This window comes from Phyllopteryx taeniolatus, chromosome 14 (assembly GCF_024500385.1).
Source record: "Phyllopteryx taeniolatus isolate TA_2022b chromosome 14, UOR_Ptae_1.2, whole genome shotgun sequence".
NCBI lineage: Eukaryota > Metazoa > Chordata > Actinopteri > Syngnathiformes > Syngnathidae > Phyllopteryx > Phyllopteryx taeniolatus.
The window spans coordinates 3,926,575-3,945,666 of record NC_084515.1 but is presented as its reverse complement, the minus strand read 5'-3'; the positions used below and the strand labels follow the sequence as shown (position 1 = coordinate 3,945,666).

The following is a 19,092-nucleotide window of genomic DNA, read 5'->3' as shown; positions in this document are numbered from 1 at the left end:
GACAAGTCGGGGCGCTGGAACGTTGCGCCCCACCTTGGTCCTATCAATTGCAATGAAGAGGAGGTACTGTCTATGTCAAACTGTTAACAAGAGTCAGTGGATAAAGATTTGTGCAGAAATACATCACAAAATCACACATCAGAGATTAACGAGAGACCTTTACTCATGATTAACTATATACTATTCATCCTGCTCATCTAAAAATATATATACATATGTTTTGAAATACTTTTATTTTAACATTTCATGTTGACTCAGCTTGGTGGTGGACTGGCGTTCTTTATAATGACACACCAATGTCAGTTTAGTTACCAGACAAGGAGTCATGTACTCACGGGCAGTGGGGGGCAAAGGGCCAGCAAAACTGTGTACTCAAAGCGATCTCTGAGGTTGGTTTGGATTTTAGTTAAGACTGACTGTGAAGGACAGGGTGCAGGAGACACCTTGTCCAGGCCGATATTCACATGGAGGCTGTGCATTCCTCGTGCGCCTTTCTAAAGAAACACACAACATAATTAGATATGCAAGAAGCAGGAGAAATTACATCTTCATTCAGTCAAGTGCAGCTGTGATATTTTACTGTGTGTGTACCTGATACTTCATGCCTTGTTTAACACTCCTGTTGTCCCATCTTAGCTCAGCATTTTGTGAAAATAGGCTTCCTTCCTGGCTGACTGATACACAACCTTTGACAGGAGAGCCCAGTATCTATTTACACAAAAAAACAACAACAAAAAACATACAGATTAAAGATGGAACCTTGATTGACTTTGACACAATTTTTGCTTCCTTACAGTTTGGGTTGATAACAGAGCACATGCCTGCTCCCTGCTGGAGTTAAGGTGCCATCGTTTGTTGAGGCTAATGGAGATGTTGACGGGCTTTCCACTGGACCAAGACAGATGGGTCTGAGTTGGGCAAAAATACGGAAATAAGGATAGACTCATGAGGGCTTTCATTGTGTGCAACAATCATGCTGTCTAATCAGAAAAAGGCTTAGACCTTTAAGTTTAGCTCATAAAAAAATGGGAGCAAAAACAAAAGTTACGTTTATATTTTTGTTCAGTGTATTTGTTTTGTACAACAGTGATTCCCAACCACGATACCCTGGCACATTAGTGTGCCTTGAGAGATTATCCAGTAAAATACCCAATTTCACTTAATTGGTCCAAAAAAGAACAATTTACACACATACATACATACTTACATTTTCTAGCCATTATTGAGCCAAGGCACATATTTTACATTAGAAAATCTCACAAAAGACATAAATACTATAGTATATACTGAAATAAGGATGGTCTTGTCTCAATTTACTGATAAATTTATTTACTTATTCTGTTGAATGAATGGCAAGAGGTAGATTCCTGGGGTAATTATGCACCTTCTGCCTTTTAGTGGAAGAATGTTTAATTGTTGTGCCTGTCACTATGTTTCACTGGGATAACTTGATTAAAAAAAATACTTCATTTGTCGTGAATAAAAATTGTTTCGGACCAATTAAGTGTAATTGGATCACATCAGTTGGGAATCACAAGTCAACAATACTTTGTCAAAACAATGTTTTTATCAAAATTACAGATGGAAATGGATGGATGGATGGATAAAGATGTTCATTTTAAACAGCATTTTACACAAGTAACTTTCAATGTCTGAAAATGTATGATGTGGATATGAATGTGCATCAACACCTGCTGGATGCTGCGCTGCTCTTTCTCGGAGCTGTGTGAGAGTGTGTGAAGGGAAAGCCGGCTAAGCGATGAGGAGAAGGGCTGGTTCAGCTCCAACTTGGTCTCATTCATCTCCTTCGATTGACTCCACGAGCTCAGAGCTCTAACCTTGAAATACATGCATAGTAGAAATGTGACTAAAAATCATTCCTTAATCAAATATATGATTAGTTTCACAGTTTCACTGTGTATGAACTCCAACCTGCTCCAGTCGACCATGTCTCATCCAGCCTAGTGAAACGCTGTCCAGACGGCCTCGGAAGGAGCGTTCTAGTGTCACCTCCAAACTGGTCAAACGGGGCCGGCACTTGATTTGAACTGCAGTCAATCACAGGACTGCATCATGAAAAGCTGTACACTTAATGGTTGATGCAGAACAATATTTTCTTTTTTTTTTAAACACTGAAATTTCATAAAAGAATACAGCAGTGATTCCCAACCAGTTTGCACATTAGTAGTAAGAGATCAGGAGTTGTGTCGAGACAAATTATCCAATTTCACTTAATTGTACTGAAAATCCATCCATCCATTTTCAACACCGCTTATCCTGGTTAGGGTCGCAGGGCGCTGGCGCCTAGCCCACCTGACTACGGCCGAAAGGCAGACTACACCCTGAACTGGTCGCCAGTCAGTCGCAGGGCACATATAGACACGGACAACCATTTGTACTTCACATTCACACCGTCACTGAGTGGGAACTGAACCCACGTTGCCCGCACCAAAGTCAGGCGAGTGTACCACTACACCATGGACTGAAAATTATTAAGTATTTATTACTATGTCAAGTGGTGCCTTGAGATACAAGTTCAAATCAATCCATGCCCACACTTGTAACTCAAACCACTTGTATCTAAAACCATCTTTTCCCACTTAAATGAAGGAAAATACTATTTATCTGTTTCAACCTCCCCCCCCCCCAAAAAAACACACACATGTTTGTAATTTGTTTTTAAATTTGAAAAATACCACTCTTAAATATTGCACTTTATAAAAACATAAGGTAATTACATAATTACATGGAATGGAAAGAAATTCAACAAAAAAAAAATAACTTTTTTGCTTCAATTCATAGGAAATTGTGCTGTTCCTTCTGGTGTGTGCGTCTTGACCACTTGGGGCAGTATAATACAGACATAGAGACACACACACAAAAAAGAGTTTCACAACTGACTCAGTAAACTGCTGTAATATTAGTCATTCTTTGATGAGAATAAAGAATATATGCCTGTGAGCATGGCTGTTATGGGTCTACACGTGTTGCTCGACTACTTGTGTTCAAATATCGAGTGCTTATCTTATAGTTGTTACATGAAAAAAAGTTTCTTATTTGGGAGGTTCCACAGAATGTATGTGTAACAGTTACCTTTAAGCGTCTGATTCCCGCTCGCCAGTGATGGGGGTGCCGTGTAAAGACCCGACAAACTGAACTCCTGCTTTCCCCACAAGGCTGCGTGTTGCACTTGGTAACTCCAGTTCCTGGCTTCATACACAGTCTTCACTGCAACAATCCTTGGAAGCAGCTTCAACTACAGAACACAGACAGCATTATGTTAATATATTAACATGACCTTGAATTTGTCCAAGAGTGATAGCTGGCACTCTGGTACATGTGATATCATATTGGAACTATTCCCTTCTTTAGCTGTCACGCTTCATAAGCACGTACCACTCAGAACTACCAGGTGAAGCCACACTCTGTGGCCATCTAAGTGCACAACATGCTAGCAATACCTGAGGGTAGGAGTGTTTGAGCTCTAGAGATTGTCTGCATCCGCTGTCAATCACTGCCAACTCCCCAAGTGTCCACAGCCGCCTCTTGCCGGACAACACCTCCAACAAACCTCCGACACTGGACTGAGATTGGTTAAACTGGACAAAAGGAAAGACAGATCATTTGTTCAGAGGAGTCGAGCGCGCCTTGGTCATTACCCAGCATGTCCAGCATACAACAAACCTGTGAGCGGAAATTGAGCTGTGATGGCAAGTAGATCTGCATCTTGGGAATGCTCTGGACCACCTTCACCAGCAGGTCCTTGCTGGACAAAACATCAACTATTATCTACTGCTGTGATTATCAACCATGCTGCGCTGCTGTGGCACATTAGTGCATGAAATGATCCATTTGGTCCAAAAATAATTATTTAATTGCTACAATGATGCATCTTTGTTCATCTATCTATGCCAGTGACGTATAGTGACATGCAGAAAAACTAAACTTATTTTCCACTTAATCGATATCATTGATATCCAGCTTAAGGTCCATATTACGCCGCTCAGGTCCATCTACATATAGTTCACTCTTTGTGCTCACTACAGTAGTAACACAATTTAATGTACAAGCAGAACAACTCAATTGCCACACACGCAGCGAGTCTTGCGCTTACACATCAAGATACGCCAGTTTTTACGCTGAAGTGTAGCTGTGCCGTCTACGAAAATGGAGCCCTTGGTCCTCACTAGTAGGGCAACTTTGGCATACTCGTAGTACAATTACATGCGACTAGTGAGCCTGTGCACTAGTTGAGATCTGCTAGTACTACTAGTGACATTATAAAATTCTACTCGTTAACATGTAGCGCTTCAACGGAAGTACTTGTGCACGCAGGTGTCCACTAGTGCAGTTTTGCCTCAGTAGTAGCATGTAGTTGCCCGACTAGTTTGCCCAAATTGGTGTACTAGTATGTAAAAATGTGAAAGGCAGGAGTGGAAAATATGTCACTAGAAGGATACAGTCATTCGACTAGTGTGTTGAATTGTTTTGATAGTAAGGACAAAGAATATGCTAGTACATGAATCTTACGCTGGATATCAAGAATATCGAATCAGCACTCGCCTTGACTTCAAACACTGATCTAAAGCATGCGAGAGCAGATGTGTGATTAACCGAAGGTAGGGGCATCTTTTCAGAAGTCAAATATTTCCATGCCCACCTGTTGGGCAGATGATGCCCTTGGACGATGATCGCAAGGGAGGACATGAGTTCAGGGTTCACTGCCATGGAGCACTTCAGCTGTGAGCCAGAGATCCTTCCCCAGGCTTCAACCTAAAAGAACAAACACAAAGATGGTTGGCAAGCTACAAAGAGTCGTCTGATTCCATCGGTTTTGTGTTTATAATGGTTTCTTTACTTGAAAGGCAGGACTGGAGTCTCCATCTTTGGTGTGTTTTAAAGTAATTCTGGCCTCTTTGGACACTTCCTGTAACCCCCAGCCGGCAACATCTGCAACCAATCGAACCCTCCAGTCTTGATTATGAGCATATACTGAAATGCTCCTCATAGAACCTGCAGAGAAGTTAACAAAATTCTAAAAATGGGCGATAACAACTGTGACTTATTCAATGGAGATGTAATGAATAACAAACTATGACAGATACGAATGTGACCCCATTTTCAAGATTTTCAAGATACAAGTAGTCTTTTGGCTGATTTTTGCTTTGACTTGTGAGAAAAAATTTCACATACGAGTGTTTTATGGTGGCAGTGAACGCAACTTGCTCCACAACAAGCAGCACTTTGGCACCTAGTGAACATCCATCCATCCATTTTCTGAGCCGCTTCTCCTCACTAGGGTCGCGGGCGTGCAGGAGCCTATCCCAGCTGTCATCGGGCAGGAGGCGGGGTACACCCTGAACTGGTTGCCAGCCAATCGCAGGGCACATACAAACAAACAACCATCCGCACTCACATTCACACCTACGGGCAATTTAGAGTCTCCAATTAATGCATGTTTTTGGGATGTGGGAGGAAACCGGAGTGCCTGGAGAAAACCCACGCAGGCACGGGGAGAACATGCAAACTCCACACAGGCGGGGCCGGGGATTGAACCCGGGTCCTCAGAACTGTGAGGCTGACGCGCTAACCAGTCGGCCACCGTGCCGCACCTAGTGAACAATACTTAAAAAAAAAAAAATAGTTCATCGTCACTCCCTGTTGAAGTTTACTGTCAAACGTAACATAAAACAGAGATTTACATTGTGCATTTAAAAAAAAAAAAACTACTTCAGCTAACAAGTCCATTTACAGTTGCTTAATGCTAACAAACAATCCAAAACGCCATCGACGGGTTCCAACAAGCAACATATATTTGAACACAAACGGTGGAGCAACACAGGTAGACATTTAATACTACAGTACTTAGAGGCATATATTGTTTATCCTCTGCAAAGGACGACTCATATTACCGTGGCTTACTGAGTTGTGACTGTTTCCTACGTCTCCATGTATATCTTTATGTCTGTATTATTCTGTCCCCAAGTGGCCAAAGCACGCACACTAAAAGAAGCAGCACAATGACCGTTGAATTTGAAGAACAAAATGTGGAAAAAAATTGTTTGAATTTACATAATTTCTGTAACTTTTGATGAAGTACAACATTTTAGAAGCTACTTTTTATTAAAAAAAACAATTCAAAAATGTGTTGTTTTTTTTGGGGGGGGGGTACTAGAAGAGATTAATGGCATTTATGGCATTTCAATAGGGAAAGATGATTTGAGATACAAGGGGTTTGAGTTACGAGCGTGGTCATGGAATGAATTAAACTCTTATTTCTCTAAAAACTCTTATGGACACCACTGTAGTGTATGTATGTTTGGAATGATTTTGAGTTCGCTTCCTTGGGTGGTCTTTAGTTTTCTGTATCAAACACCTATACTTTAACATTTGATTTGAAACATATTTATGATTACAGCGACATATTAAACACATACTGTAATACAACACACTTTAAGAATAAAAAGCAGTTATCATTATGTGACATAAAACTATCTCTCTATTCAGCACAATAAGGTTCAATTTATTTTGTTTTTTATTGTGAATATAAGGATGACAGACAAATAGATAAACATTTGTGAATATGACTGTGGGTGTGTATGGATGTACATAGGTGAAGGGAGTGACAGTACATATCGGAAAGGAAAATAATTAAAAACGTAACAATATTAGGGATGATAATAAAAAAAAACAGTAGAAGCTGTTATAAAAAAAACAAGCAAACAGAAAACAAACAAAAACAAAACAACGTTTCAATTGCAAATAAATATGTAATTAAACAAGGCAATAGGATGAATAATAAACTAATTAATTTTGGTTTTGGGCCAGTGCTCCTCGATTCGTTTGATTTCAGCTGTTAAAACAATCTGACCTTTAAACTGCGCAGTCACTGCAGTGTTGAGACTGAACCATTTCCATGTTTGATTTGAAGGTGAGGGAGAGTAGGAAAGAAGTACGGCCAGATGTCCATCAACCCAGCTCACATTCACACCCGAGTCGAGCTGCTTGTGCCCGTCTACTGTAAACTGAGCCCTGGACTGAAGCTGGGACGACATCCCTTGAGTGGAACATAAGCCCTGCAAGACAAACGCAAGTATAAAAAGAAATAAATTCATGCATAATATTTATTTGGCGCGATAAAAAAAAAAATCTATTATTTCAACTTTATAAGCAGCGGTGCATTTATCCTAAATAATACGTCAACTCACATACCACACAATGAAATTCTAAACAATACAGTGAGGTCCAATCCAAGAGCTAAATCAGTCAATCAACCTTTACAAATCTACAATGATGATGCTCAGTTTTATCATCCTGAAAGCCATTTGAAATATCTTGGTTACTTTATTTACATACACACGCTGAACGATATCTAAGGCAGATTTTTTGGGATCTCATTAGATTACAGTGAAACCCATGTTTATCGCAGCCGATATGTTCCAGACCCACCCATAACTGGTGAAAATCAGCAATTTAGAGAGCTCGTATAAACATTTTCTTAATAGTTTTACGCCTCCCACACGCTTTAAACACATTTGAACTTGTTAAAACATACGAATTTATTAAAACACACTCATTAGTGCCTGTTCTCAATCTCTCGCTGTCAAGAAATGGGTGCCTAAGTTATCCTCACCTAACCATATACAGTATTGTAATTCATCTAACAAAATTCTACAAGCATAATGCTAACATATAATGGAAAATTTCATATGCAGGCTAACAGAAATTACGATAATTACAAACCTTCAAACAACTGCTACTGTTACAATACTGTAAAAGCCAATAAAAAAAAATGTATTCCTCAGAAATCTGTGCTATAGCAGGAGTTCATTGTAGGCCTGTCTACCTAATGGCTGGCTGATAAGTGTGTTTTTCATAACGACACAACATTGTTTAGTTACATGGTTGTTTTTTTCTGTTATACTGTATATAATACTCCACCTCAATATTACGTGGTATTCCTCTTTGCTGTAGCCACGTGAAACTGTGCCACGTTATTGCTCTTATCTCTTTGGTCATGGGAAAACATTTAATATTTAGTCTCAGTCCTGCTTGCTGGTGTCCAAATCGAGAGTTTACAGATAGGGTTTTCTCTTCAGAGGACAAAATCGCCACCTGCATACACAGTCAGCGCACAAGTTAACAACTAAAATAGTAGTTTGTTTATCATAGTTGTTGATTGGCCAAATCTACCTGGATACTACTGTTTCCTGGGACGCCCATTTTATACAGGTAGTTCATTGTATGTCTGAAATGGCTTTTCACAGTAACTGTCTGAAATGCTTTCTCCATGGTCATCTCTTGATTGAACTGTAATCCAGACAGGGCAATTTTGAGTTTAAAAGAGTACAGCCGAACATCCCACAACCTTCTTACCTTTTGGTTCTGAACACTGCAGCGTATCCTGGAATAATATGACTGATTGCCATAATTCCCGGAACTCAAAGACATTTCAGTATTTGTCGTGAGACCAAGCCTCTTTAACACGGGCATGGTGTGGTTGAAATTAAGTGATACTTCACTTTGTTCCTGAAAAACAAAACAACAATATTACTAAGTATCTCTGAAGATAGGACCGCTATGTGGATGTGTTTATTGGGTGAATACTGAACAGCACTTGCGTCATTTGAGTCATTTTGTCAAATGAGTCATTTCCAACTGTTCACTTCATTGAGGAAATCTAGGGAACTACTTTTCACATTCCCCAAATTCTCACGTTTCATTATTCCATATTTTCCATGACAACAATTCCCAAATTAATGCAGGCATTTTACATATTGACCTCCTCCTTCCACATTTCTCTACTGATTCAAACCATTCCAACTTTGCCCAGCTAAATCAGGGCATATACAAAGCTTTTATAACATTTCTAATATTCCTACAGTTTCACAATAAATTTGCATTTGCATGTTTGTATGATATTCTGCACCCAACAAAGTGTTATTATTATTATTATTAAGCCAATTTTCAGCATTCTCCACCTTCCACATTTCTCTAGATTCAAATCATTCCAACTTAAAAATATTCACCTCATTTAGGACATCCTGGGAACTACTTTCCACATTCCCCAAATAACTACTTTTTCCGCAATTCCACATTTGAGAGAAAATAATCCAATTGAAATGAATGGGTTCGTGTTGTCCAAATTAAACTCATCCTTTTCCATATTTTACAACCTAATCAACCAATTCAAACCATTCCAACTTAAAACTCTTTTTAGACATTTTACATATTGACCTCCTCCTTCCACATTTCACGAGCGATTCAAAACCATTCCTACTTCAAACTGTTCACTTCATTCAGGACATGTACTGAGCTATTATAACATTCCATATATTCCCACATTTCTGCAATAAAATTACCAAATTAACACATTCACGGCCATTGACGGCTTTAGAAGTCAAATATCCATGTTAACTGGGAAGGCTGGCAGTGAATTTAAGATTCATAATACTAATATTTTACATATTTACCTCTGCCTTTCACAAATTCTCGAATGATTCAAACCATTTGAACTTCATACAGTTCAGCTCATTCATGACTGAAACTGAACTATTAGCCACACTGCCAAATTTTTCATTTTCACAACAAAATTTGAAAAAAGACTTAAAATATTTACCTCTTTCTTCCAGATTCAATAATTCTACAGCATTTCAGTTCAGCGTGAGCTGTTCATCTTTCACACACAATTTCTACACAAAACGCATTCTCTAGTGTGATTTTCAAACCTTTGTTTTCTTAAGACCAACTGAAGAATGTAACTCTGCATTGTCAATTGCCAAGTTGAGTTGAGATTCAGCAAGAGTTGGGGTCACAATGAAGGACCCAAAGGCCTGCATCATGTCTGGACTGCCCCAATCCTAGAAAGCACAAATATGAAGTAAGCATGTGAGAAATTCAATCAAACAGCAAACAAATGTGTTGAGTGATATTTACATACAATACCTGAATTACACTGCAGTTGTTGTGATAGACAAGTGACCCCTCCAGGCTAGAACGTGACATCACAAATCCTCTGGCTCTCACAGCACATTCATCAAATAGAACAAGGGCCTCTGTGGCGTATTGTTGTTTCCCAAGTTTGCCAATGACTATAATTTTGCTGAGTTCAGGGAAATTTCCGAGAGCAGTAAGCTTGTGCCTGAGCTCACCCTCTACACGTAACTCTGGCCATGACTGTGCAACCAGCTGCAGGAAACTCCTTTTACCATCCAAATTTGCATCCACCACGGCTGCCCATTTACCTTCACTCTCCTGCCAGACTGATCCATTCAATTGGCCCTGAGAATAAACAGCAACGATAACAACGATAATAATAACATCTTTGGATACACAGACATGACAAGGGGGAAAGAAATTTCAACAAATCTTACCTGACAGTCTCCAGCTTTTATGAACAGAGCCCCAGTCTTCTCAGCACCTCCTGGAGCAGTGGCCTCAACGTTGATCATCTGAGGAATGCCTCGGCTGCTCAACCCTGTGAAAGTGTGTGTAAGGGTTGCAGAGAGATGTGGGGAGCTGCAGCACTCCCGTAGCTCAAAACTGAGGTACTGGTTGTCTGCCTTTACAGAATAGTTGATCACACGCTTGCATGTGAACCCTGACAAAGACCCCTTAAGAACCATAGTCACAGGAATGAATGTTCCCTGTGGAAGAGGAAACATGATAAGAAACATGTTTGTGGCTTGCTTGCTTTGCATAGTTGTCACATTTATTTACATACAGGTAGACCAGGGGCTATCAAGGGGGCTGAAGAACCTCTTACCAGAGAACTTTTTCCAAGGACTCATTCATAATCCTAACGCCAATTAAACATAACTACCATGTCTAACCCTAAATGCCAGAGGAATTTTAAAATTGCCTATTTTCTGGAAAAGAGTCATGACATCATGGTGAATTCATATTTCTCAGAGGAAAAAAGCATTAATTTACAAGAATAAAATTTGTTTTCTCAAGAAAAAAAGTTGTAATCTTTACAAGAATAAAGAAATTTTTTTTCCTAAATAAAGTCACTATATATATATATATACACAAAGTTTAACAAGCGACGAAAGTCATATTTTAACGAGTGAATTTCAAAAACACTACTTTAGTCACATAATAGGGTTATCCATCCATCCATCCATTTTCTGAGCCGCTTCTCCTCACTAGGGTCGCGGGCGTGCTGGAGCCTATCCCAGCTGTCATCGGGCAGGAGGCGGGGTACACCCTGAACTGGTTGCCAGCCAATCGCAGGGCGTTATCCATCCATCCACTCACATTCACACCTACGGGCAATTTAGAGTTGTCAATTAACCTACCACGCATGTTTTTGGATGTGGGAGGGAACCGGAGTGCGCGCAGAAAACCCACGCAGGCACGGGGAGAACATGCAAACTCCACACAGGCGGGGCCGGGGATTGAACCCCGGTCCTCAGAACTGTGAGGCAGATGCTCTAACCAGTCGTCCACCGTGCCGCCTATTCACATAATATTATGACTTTTATTCTGAAAAAGACACCTTTATTCTCAAAAAACATATTGCACTAGTCTTGATAAAAATAAATGTTTTGTTCTCAAAGAAAATTACGGAGGCGTATTGCTGGCACATCAAAAAAAAAAAAAGGTTCACTATCACGTTATAACATGAAACGTATCATGTTATAACGTGATAGTGAGCCTTTTTTTTTTTTTTTTTTGGTGCGGCAGCAATACGCTTCTGTATGATATAACATTATAATTTATTGCAATTTATTTTTAGGACCCCAAAGCTATGGCTCACTGACTCAATGGTGTCCTCGGATGTAGACAATAGACACTCACAAGGCACAACATTTAGGTTCAGCTGAACAATTGAATAAGAAACAACCTAAATTTTCTGTTTTAATTGTCATTGTCATTTTTTTCGTATTCTAAATTGTTATTTAACAATAGGTTTACTGTAGTGGTTGCAGTTTAGTGTTGAAGAACTGGGCTGCGTCATACTCAGTGGTTTGTCATTTTTATATTGTGCAGTGGTTTGTGATTTTTATATTGTGCATTATTAAGCTTTTTGCAAACAAAAAGCTTAATACTGTTGTATGCTGTTTCTTACCTGTAAGACAGGGCAATAGTGGGCCACATTTACACTACAAGAAAATCCCTTCCTCTCTGCTTCTGAAGATTCTGTCTTATCCAAATGGCCACTGAAGTGACAGTTTCCAATCTCCAGACCAACATTCACAACAGGCAGGTGTGTAGCTGAGACAGTAAGGACCAGCGCTGCATTAGAAGGAAACCCCAGTGCATGTATTGCCTCTATAGAGTGCTGGACTGATGCATTCAAACTAAGACTAGGCTGAAAGGTAAGCAACAGCATCATGCTGCCTTTCTGTTCATTCGGAGCCAGGAGATCAATGCTGAGATTTGTAGAGCAGCCAGAATGGTTGACGGTGATGTTCATTGATGTCTGCGAGGGTAGGAGAGTCTATACAGCAAAAAGTAGTAGAAGAGTAAAGTTAGGAACAGGATAGATTTGCATTATTTGCTTTGTAACATGACAATATCATTAACTGAATTAAACCAAGGTAATGTTAAATCACATTGAGAACATGGCTATTAGCGAAATGACTATAAATGTTCTTCACAGGCAAAATCCAAATCTGAAACTCAGCGTAGACATTCAAGGCTATTTATTGTTTGAATTAGCAATGTAATAGGACATATAGTACCTGAGCCAAAAAAACAAACGAACAAACAAAAATGGTCAAGACACGTAATAAGTTGCTTATGTGGGTTCAAACAAAACTTTTGATCTTCAATGAAGACCCAGATGTACAGTACATACGTGTACTTGGATATTAAAAGTGATCTCTCGTGTCATATTCGCCGTTTGATGTCAAACCCAAATGATTTAATTCAACCGCGAAAATAAAGGAATTGATTTACTGTTGCAATACGGTTGGAGAGGAGTGTACAGTAGATCACTTCTACTCAAATGGAAAGTAGTGAGGCATCTCCACTGTGAAAATGTCTCTGCTGCTTTCCCTCAGCTGGGAAACAAGATTTCTGACATGCATCTTGTTTCCTGTCTAACCTTCAGAAAGACACATCGCTGATGAACAAAAACATTCCAGTGGCTCTTCCTGTCCTCTCCTCTCCTTTGTTGATTCAGCAGAAGTATGGAACACTCATCACTTTCTAGCTGAAACTGGGCTTGACCAGCTGTGAACATCACACCCACGGTGAGTACCCTTGGTACACCATGAGACACATTTTGGTGAAGCGTCATCCAGAGCGAGGGGGAGGACTCAAAGGCCACGGTAGTGTCTGATTGAGCAGAGTTGGTTTGGACAGAGAGTTGAGCACTACCAGTGAGAGCGTTGTGATGGAGCTGACCAGAACCTTGAATGTCCAATGTGTTTGGGAGGATGGCGAGGAGGGAGGCCCATTGGTGCTGGAAGGTCCAGCTCACTTCAACCTTCCGGTCCTTCAGTAGTCCAGAAAAGACACAACGGATTGAGTCCTGTTGGTTTTGGAACCCAAGAGCAGCTTTCAGTCCATGTTTCACTGCTCGTCCATGTGCCACTAAAGATTTCTTCTGCAGTACACCCCCCTTAAGTTTTCTAATCTGCTCCCAGACTAACCTCCCCTTCCCTTTGCATCGCAGAGACACCAGCAGACTGGAGTTGACCGAATCCCACGATGTCTTGACATCTGCCCAGATGTGACACCAGGTTTCCGACCTCATGCGACCAGTCATCTCAGCCTTGTGTAGTGTATTTTGACCCCCATAAGCAAGTTGTCCATGCCAGCCATACAGCCCACCCTTCTCCACTCTCAGTCCCAAATTCAAGTTGGTTGTCCACAGGCCAACCACCAACCCGATCCCCAAGGCCCACCTCTGAGGCCCAGGCCGGAGGAGCAGCCTGAGGCCTGATTTCGTTGGCACCCTATAATAACTCAGCAGTATCACAGAAGAATGTGTGAGCGTAGCTTTGAGCTCCCCCTGACCGTTAGGACTCAAACAGCCTTTAGCTTCTGCACTGAGGCTCAGGTGTGCGAGTGACAGACCATAGCAGAGCCTGTTATGGCGTCTATGAGAGCGAAATGCTTGTACCTCCACTGGGCGACCTGCCACGTCTCCGTAGCACTGTGCAGATAGATGGTCTGCAGCCATGTCCCCTGTGCAGTTCATCTGTGAAAACAAAACCCCCTGTTGTCAGACTTTGTTACTCAAAGCAGAAACTAGAACAAAAAGTAACATTGTAGGATAGCACGTTACAGATGACAGCCATACTGTAACTTTAAAACACAGGTGTTAAACTCAAGCCCAGATCATTTTAGGTAGCTCCTGTGAAATCGTGGCACAATCTTTCCTTGACGTCTATTTAAAACTAGCCATAAAAATAATGATGACCAAATGTTGGACAACTATTTAATAAGATGGGGGGTTATTAAGGAAAATACTGTATTAGGTAAGACAAAACAAGTATGACCGCCACACACTTACTCTCTAAACAAACATAGTGCAGCTCAGCTTCTGGCTAGCAGATGTCCATACAAACTCAATTTCCAGCGGCATGTAAAGAGCCTCCTTCAACCGCAGCAGATGGAGCCTAAGCAATAACAAATGCCAGAACAGTTTGGCTTGGTCCCAAGAAATTATCCATCCATCCATTTTCTGAGCCGCTTCTCCTCACTAGGGTCGCGGGCGTGCTGGAGCCTATCCCAGCTGTCATCGGGCAGGAGGCGGGGTACACCCTGAAGTGGTTGCCAGCCAATCGCAGGGCACATCGAAACAAACAACCATTCGCACTCACAGTTATGCCTACGGGCAATTTAGAGTCTCCAATTAATGCATGTTTTTGGGATGTGGGAGGAAACCGGAGTGCCCGGAGAAAACCCACGCAGGCACGGGGAGAACATGCAAACTCCACACAGGCGGGGACGGGGATTGAACCCCGCACCTCAGAACTGTGAGGCTGACGCTCTAACCAGTCGGCCACCGTGCCCCCAAGAAATTATATTGAAGTTAATTGAGAAGATTCATTTCGACTTTGCTGCGTTGTCACCATTTTGTGCCATCTTTGTGCCAAAGAACTATGTTGAAGTAAATTGAGGAGACTTACCGAGACGAAGGTAATGCTTTAGTGCCATTTTGTGTCATCCCGGTGCCAAGAAACTGTGTTGAAGTGAGTTAAGGAGTTTCATTTTGAAAGAAAGTAGTGCTTTGAGGCTATTTTGTGGCATCTTGGTGTCAAGAAACTATGTTGAAGTGAATTGAGGAGCCTTATGTAAACCAAAGTAGTGCTTTTCTGCCATTTTGTGGCATATTGGTACCAATAAACTAGTTGTATGTTGAATTGAGTTGAGGAGTTTCATCTAAAAAAAGATGCTGAGATCATTTTGTGACATTTTAGTGCCAAGAAACTATGTTGCAGTGAATATTGGAGTTCCATTTGGACAAAAGTAGTGTTTCCCCCCCCATCTTTTGGCAACTATTGGAAATTCTCGAACTTATGGGGGTTTTCAATTATTCACAGATTTTGACCATTCGCAAAGCGCGGGAGGGGGGTCGGGGGCTGGGGGGTGCAGACATTGTATAAGTGTTCTTATAGCATAATCATTCACTACTTTTGCATCTGTCTGTTGCCATAATGTCCTAAAAAGACAAAAAATTGATGTGGCACTTTCCTAAAAGCTGTTGATGTTTTGCATTTTTTCCCCCCCTTACTATACCGTACCCAATGTCAACCCAGCTGTGAACTTAAAACCAAGGTACATACGGAATTGTGATTGTTGCCATATCGTTACACCCCGAGTGATTTTACATTTATGTGGTTTCACACTTACAGGTATATAATAGAACCTTTATTCTTCTGACACCAGAGGGAGACATAAATTTGTCTTTGCCAGGGCTCATACATTAAAAAGAGACCAAGACAACAACAGTACACAAGAAGAATAGGTACATCTCAACAAATTAATATAAATACAATAAAAATAAAATAAACCTTAATCATTGATACTTAAACTACTTAACCATAATTACAATGTGGCCCGTGATGAAAACAAGTTTGACACCCCTGCTGTAAAACATCCATTCCATCCATCCATTCCCAACACCACTTTTCCTGCTCAGGGTCGTGGGCCGCTAGAGCCTATCCCAGCCGACTTTGGGCGAAAGGCCAACTACACCCTGAACTGGTCGCCAGTCAGTCGCAGACACGGACAACCAGTCGCTCTCACGTTCACACCATCACTAGAGTGGGAACTGAACCCACGCTGCCTGCACCATTGTCAGGCGAATGTACCACTACACTACACTGTGAAACAAATCATCTTATTTATAGCCCATTCTTACTGTTTTTTGTTATTTCAGGGTAGAAAGGAAGACATGTTTTAAAAATGCAAAAGCGTGTACAACCGGTAAAACAGACCTGCAACATGACAGGTATGATCCCCTGCAGCAGCTTTATCTGTTGCTGGAGAGATGCTCTGAATACAGCAGTGTTGTTTTTTGATCCAAGAACTAAAAGGGCATCAATCATTTTCTTTTCTTCTGTGTGAAAGAACAGCCCTGTGTCCAACCCAGTGCTATTTATCTGTTGGGAGGTGGGGGGGAAACAATGAGGCTAGCACAATGAAATGAATATTCCTATGTGATACTGAAATTCATTACAAACACCTGGCAATGTGCTGTGGCTTGCATGGAGCTTGATATTCCTCTTTTATGAAGAGCTTTGACTCTGTGCTGCAATCTTGAGAGGATTTCCCATCGTGGAACAAGCTGGTTTGTCCTGCTGCCATTGAACTCAGCTTTTAAATGTTCAGGTCCAGCCTGCAGTTCTGCTAAGGCTGACAATCCACTTTCATCCTGGTCCCAACTCACCTGGACACTACTACTAGTAGGTAGACCTGATCACACAACAAGAATGTCTTGGTTTAAATTGCCATTTAACACCTCACAATGTTATGACAAAGGGAAACATAATTTTGGAAAACAGAATACAGTACTGCCTTGAGATACGAGTCCCCCAACTTACAAGTTTTTCGAGATATGAGTTGTCATTCGCCCGATTTCTCGCTTTGACATGCAAGCAAAAGTTTGAGATGCAATCGCTATATGATGGCGGTAAACTCAACCCACCGTGCCACTAGATAGTAAACAATTCTATTAAAAAAAAGAAGCTTCAAACTGTTTATTGCCACTCATTGAAGTTTACTGTCAAACTAAAAATAAAACAAAGAGAATTACACGTGTATTTAAAACAACCACATAGCTTTGATTTAAATAAGTCTGTTTAGTTTAATGCTAAAACAACTATACAAAATGCCATAGATGGATTAACAAATAGCATCGATGTCGCAGTGTTATAACTCTTTAAATGATACATATTTGAACACAAAATGTGGACCAACACATGTAGACAGATAACATAATAATACTCACAGGCATATATTCTTAAAATAGAGCATACTGTATAAGAACAACTCATTCCACCGCAGTTTACTGAGGAGTTGTGACCGTCTCAAAGTCTGTAAATCTGTATTATAGGCTCCCCAGGGTGCCAAGGTGCACACACCAGGAGAAGCAGCACAATATCCATTGAATTGAAGCAAAAAAAGTGGCAAAAACTTTCTTTTCTTTTTAATTCTATATAATTATGTCATTACTGTATCTTTTGACAAAGTACTTTATCATAGCATGCTATTTTTATAGTTAAAAAATACATTACAAAAGTACTTGTTTGTTTTTTGGGAGGAGGCTGGAACAGCATTTCCATTTCCAGGACATTTTCATTCTTTTCCATGGGGAAAAATGATTTGTGACATAAGTGTTTTGAGTTTTGAGCAGGCCATGGAACAAATTAAACTCAGATTTCAAGGCCCCACTGTATGGGTAAGTATAAGTTGTAAAACCACAGTAAGTAGGCGAAGCTTAATGAATTAAGTTACTGATTACCTGTGGCATTTAGTTGGTGGGATGAGTGAGATAGCTGGATGTAGACCTCACCCGTCCCTTTTTTTCCCAGTTGCCTACTCACATTGACGCAGAAATTCTCAGCCCCCAACAGAACACACATCCAGCTACGGGTGAAAGACACTTTCGTTTCCAACATGTCAGAAAGTTCTTCCTTTTCCTCCTGATGCCTGAGATCCATGCTGAAAAAGGTCTCCTCCACTCTAACTCTTACTTGTCCTAGAATCATTTGAAGAATATTCAAGAATCAATCAAGAATTTTCAAGACATGTTTTTCGAGATTCATTCTACCTTCAGTAATGGTGTCAGACAGTCCCAATATGCCATCTAATCCCATGATGCAGGGCAGAATAGCGAGGTTAGCCATTGAATGCCTCATCTTCCCTGACACTGCAAGCTGTAGACCACTGCTGTTCTTAAGAGACCCTTTCATCTGAGCCAACAGCGTGTTACGTCCCTCTCTATAGGAACCATGGAGAGATACACTAGAAGGGCAGAAGTGAAGCAGAAAACAGAGACATCCAGATAGCAATATTTGATTGTTGCTGATACGTTGGAGGGGGGGGGGGGGGGGGGGGGGAAGTGGGGAAAAAAAGATGGCATTTCATACCTGTGTCGGGACACGTTGGCAGCCATTTTTACATACAAGTCAGTGAGCCCATGCAGCAAACTCTGGGATAAATTCAGCCTCAGTAGCATAGTTTTGTCTTCCTGAAGGAGGGAGTGGGAGATCTGGGCATCCAGCATGAGCCTGTCCTTCCCATCAGCCTTCACACGAACTGAGCTACTTCCTCTACCAACCGGTGCGGACATGTCAGCAGTGGCTTTTGCCTTAACATGAAAATAGCAATATCAGGAGAGTATGCCTTGGCCAAAACATTGAGTAAACATGTCACAGCTCCCAATCATACGTGGGAAAATGTGTTATTGTCCTATGAATACAAGGTTGAACACTTTGGCCATAATTCCAAAAAGAACATTAGGCGCAAACACAACACTGCTCATCACCAAAAGAACACCATACTTACAGTGACGCATGATTGGGGCAGCATCATGATTTGGGGCTATTTTTCTTCAGCTGGAATTGGGGGTTTTGTCAAGGTGGAGGCAACTATGAACAATTCGGGAATTAATAACAGTTTGTAATA

At 40.9% G+C, this 19,092-nt stretch overlaps 1 protein-coding gene across 2 annotated transcripts in view; it reads right to left on the bottom strand.

Annotated features, from left to right (window-relative positions):
* The window catches only part of LOC133489262 (uncharacterized), a 53,532-nt gene that overhangs the window by 9,617 nt on the left and 24,823 nt on the right, over positions 1-19,092 (bottom strand). The window contains exons 37-60 of one of the 2 annotated variants that reach the window (XM_061798158.1): positions 18,555-18,775; positions 18,236-18,429; positions 17,927-18,163; positions 16,649-16,878; positions 16,401-16,565; positions 13,055-14,155; positions 12,074-12,445; positions 10,374-10,646; positions 9,946-10,281; positions 9,729-9,860; positions 8,377-8,529; positions 8,194-8,310; positions 7,942-8,115; positions 6,872-7,076; positions 4,859-5,013; positions 4,661-4,773; positions 3,685-3,766; positions 3,462-3,599; positions 3,094-3,256; positions 1,933-2,048; positions 1,692-1,838; positions 795-908; positions 592-708; positions 336-494 (exon numbers count right to left, since the gene is read on the bottom strand). In XM_061798158.1, the coding sequence (XP_061654142.1) occupies positions 336-494; positions 592-708; positions 795-908; positions 1,692-1,838; positions 1,933-2,048; positions 3,094-3,256; positions 3,462-3,599; positions 3,685-3,766; positions 4,661-4,773; positions 4,859-5,013; positions 6,872-7,076; positions 7,942-8,115; positions 8,194-8,310; positions 8,377-8,529; positions 9,729-9,860; positions 9,946-10,281; positions 10,374-10,646; positions 12,074-12,445; positions 13,055-14,155; positions 16,401-16,565; positions 16,649-16,878; positions 17,927-18,163; positions 18,236-18,429; positions 18,555-18,775 (5,214 nt within the window). The remainder of the gene's footprint in view (positions 1-335; positions 495-591; positions 709-794; positions 909-1,691; positions 1,839-1,932; positions 2,049-3,093; positions 3,257-3,461; positions 3,600-3,684; positions 3,767-4,660; positions 4,774-4,858; positions 5,014-6,871; positions 7,077-7,941; positions 8,116-8,193; positions 8,311-8,376; positions 8,530-9,728; positions 9,861-9,945; positions 10,282-10,373; positions 10,647-12,073; positions 12,446-13,054; positions 14,156-16,400; positions 16,566-16,648; positions 16,879-17,926; positions 18,164-18,235; positions 18,430-18,554; positions 18,776-19,092) is intronic. The other variant, XM_061798159.1, reaches the window with a different exon arrangement.